The sequence below is a fragment of the Austrofundulus limnaeus genome, unplaced genomic scaffold (genome assembly GCF_001266775.1).
Source record: "Austrofundulus limnaeus strain Quisiro unplaced genomic scaffold, Austrofundulus_limnaeus-1.0 Scaffold460, whole genome shotgun sequence".
NCBI lineage: Eukaryota > Metazoa > Chordata > Actinopteri > Cyprinodontiformes > Rivulidae > Austrofundulus > Austrofundulus limnaeus.
The window spans coordinates 314,733-316,576 of record NW_013952862.1 but is presented as its reverse complement, the minus strand read 5'-3'; the positions used below and the strand labels follow the sequence as shown (position 1 = coordinate 316,576).

General features: G+C 38.2%; 1 protein-coding gene across 1 annotated transcript in view; it reads left to right on the top strand.

The window, feature by feature from the left end:
• Positions 1-478: 478 nt before the first annotated feature.
• The window catches only part of numb (NUMB endocytic adaptor protein), a gene marked incomplete at its 5' end in the record, with an annotated part of 46,874 nt that continues 45,508 nt past the window's right edge, over positions 479-1,844 (top strand). The window contains 1 exon segment of the mRNA XM_014025181.1: positions 479-615. Within this exon segment, the coding sequence (XP_013880635.1) occupies positions 490-615 (126 nt within the window).

Genomic DNA, 1,844 nt, shown 5'->3' with positions numbered 1-1,844 from the left:
ATTGTCCAAGATTAAGCTTCAGGGTGGATATAGCTCGCTAACAGCCTCGCACCAAGGACCTAGTTGATGTCATCATTTACCCAGAATGCTTTGTGTGTAAATAAAATGGCTCCAACCGTGTTAAAATATATTTTTAAAAATTTACAAAACTAAACATCCTACAGTATTTTTACAGTCTTTATCTTACAGTTAAAATAAATGTTTATCAAATAAAGACTAATGTTACAACTAATCAGGGACCCCTTTAAGGTTTTAGGATGGGAACCACCAGCTTGTTTCAGGATATTTTTTTGTTTTTGCTTTGATTTTATCAGTGTTGATATAGAAAAAGTGTTTCCTGTCTGTGCTGCACTTAAAAGTTTAAATAAAACAAAAGTTTCTTGTGTTTCACGCATAGACTTTAAAACTTGTAGTGTACCCTTTTCTAAATGGTAACCACTGAAGCCTCATTTCAAGCAGCGTCTTTTCCTCCTCACAGGGAGTCCAGCAATGAATAAGCTACGGCAGAGCTTCCGGCGAAAGAAAGACATCTATGTGCCGGAGTCAAGTCGGCCACACCAATGGCAGACGGATGAGGAGGCGGTTCGAAGCGGCAAGTGCAGCTTTGCAGTCAAGGTGACTGTCGGACAAACACACACATGCACAAACTTTTAAAGATGCACTTTATTATGACATGAACAGTGTGGTGCTGACCTTACTGTGGAATCCTTAAGAGTCTGATTAAAMCGTCCTGCGTGGTGTCTCTCTCTCCGAGGACTCTACTGTGATTAATCAGAAATATTTAAATCAGGGGTGGGTCTTTGAGGGCCACTCTCCTGCATATTTTACATGCTTTTCTGCTCCAAACACACCTGTTTTAAATTACCCTATTTATACATGTAGTATAATATGATCTCGAGTATAATACAATCATTTTTTTAGCTTAAAAAGTATAAAAAAAAGTCTCTCCCGATGATTTTTTTGGGTTAAATTTCTAGTATGACACATGAAAAAATACAGTAATCACCTTCTGCAGATTTTAAAGAGGTACATCAATTGCTCTAACTTGTGTGTTGGTTTAGGTTTATTGTGTTTTAAATTGTGTTTTTAATCTATCATTGTGTGTCACTTTTTATGCTTTCCTTTATTTAACTTATTGCAGATGTTCAGCACTTTGTTTCAGCTGTGGCTGCTGTTAAAGCGCTTCATAAATAAAGTTGGATGATATTTTTAAGTCAGTGGAGATGTCTAAAATTTAACAAGTTGTCTAAAACGTTACAGTGTGAGGGGGGTCTGAATCTGTGCAGATCTGGAATGGTTCTGGGCCAGAAGTGCTACAAAACTACTGCATTTGGCCAAGATTCAGAACCCTTAATCATTTTTAGGCCCAGACCTGGCCCAGTACAGAAGTAGAGGCACAAAATGCAGGTCAGATCTGGTTCAAACCAGGGCTGGGCCATATGGCAAAAAAAATGATCACGATCCCAATATCACGATTATTTTTTTAACCTAAAAAGTGACTGAAAAATAATTTAACAAATAAATAGCTACAGAAATAATACTAATAATAATGGCTGTTATTTCACTTTCACTAAAATAACAAATATCTGTGGTTCAGGAGAACATTAAATTATTTTTGCAAGTATTTAAAAAGGTATTTATCAAGAAAAAAACATTTATGTGTAAATCATAATCATTTTGTGGACTTGGAGAAGGYGTTCGACCGTGTCCCAAGGGGGGCCTTGTGGGGGGTTCTCCGGGAGTATGGGGTATCGGGCCATTTGATACGGGCTGTCAGGTCCTTGTACGACCGGTGTCAGAGTCTGGTTCGCATTGCCGGCAGTAAGTCGGGCTCGTTTCCGGTG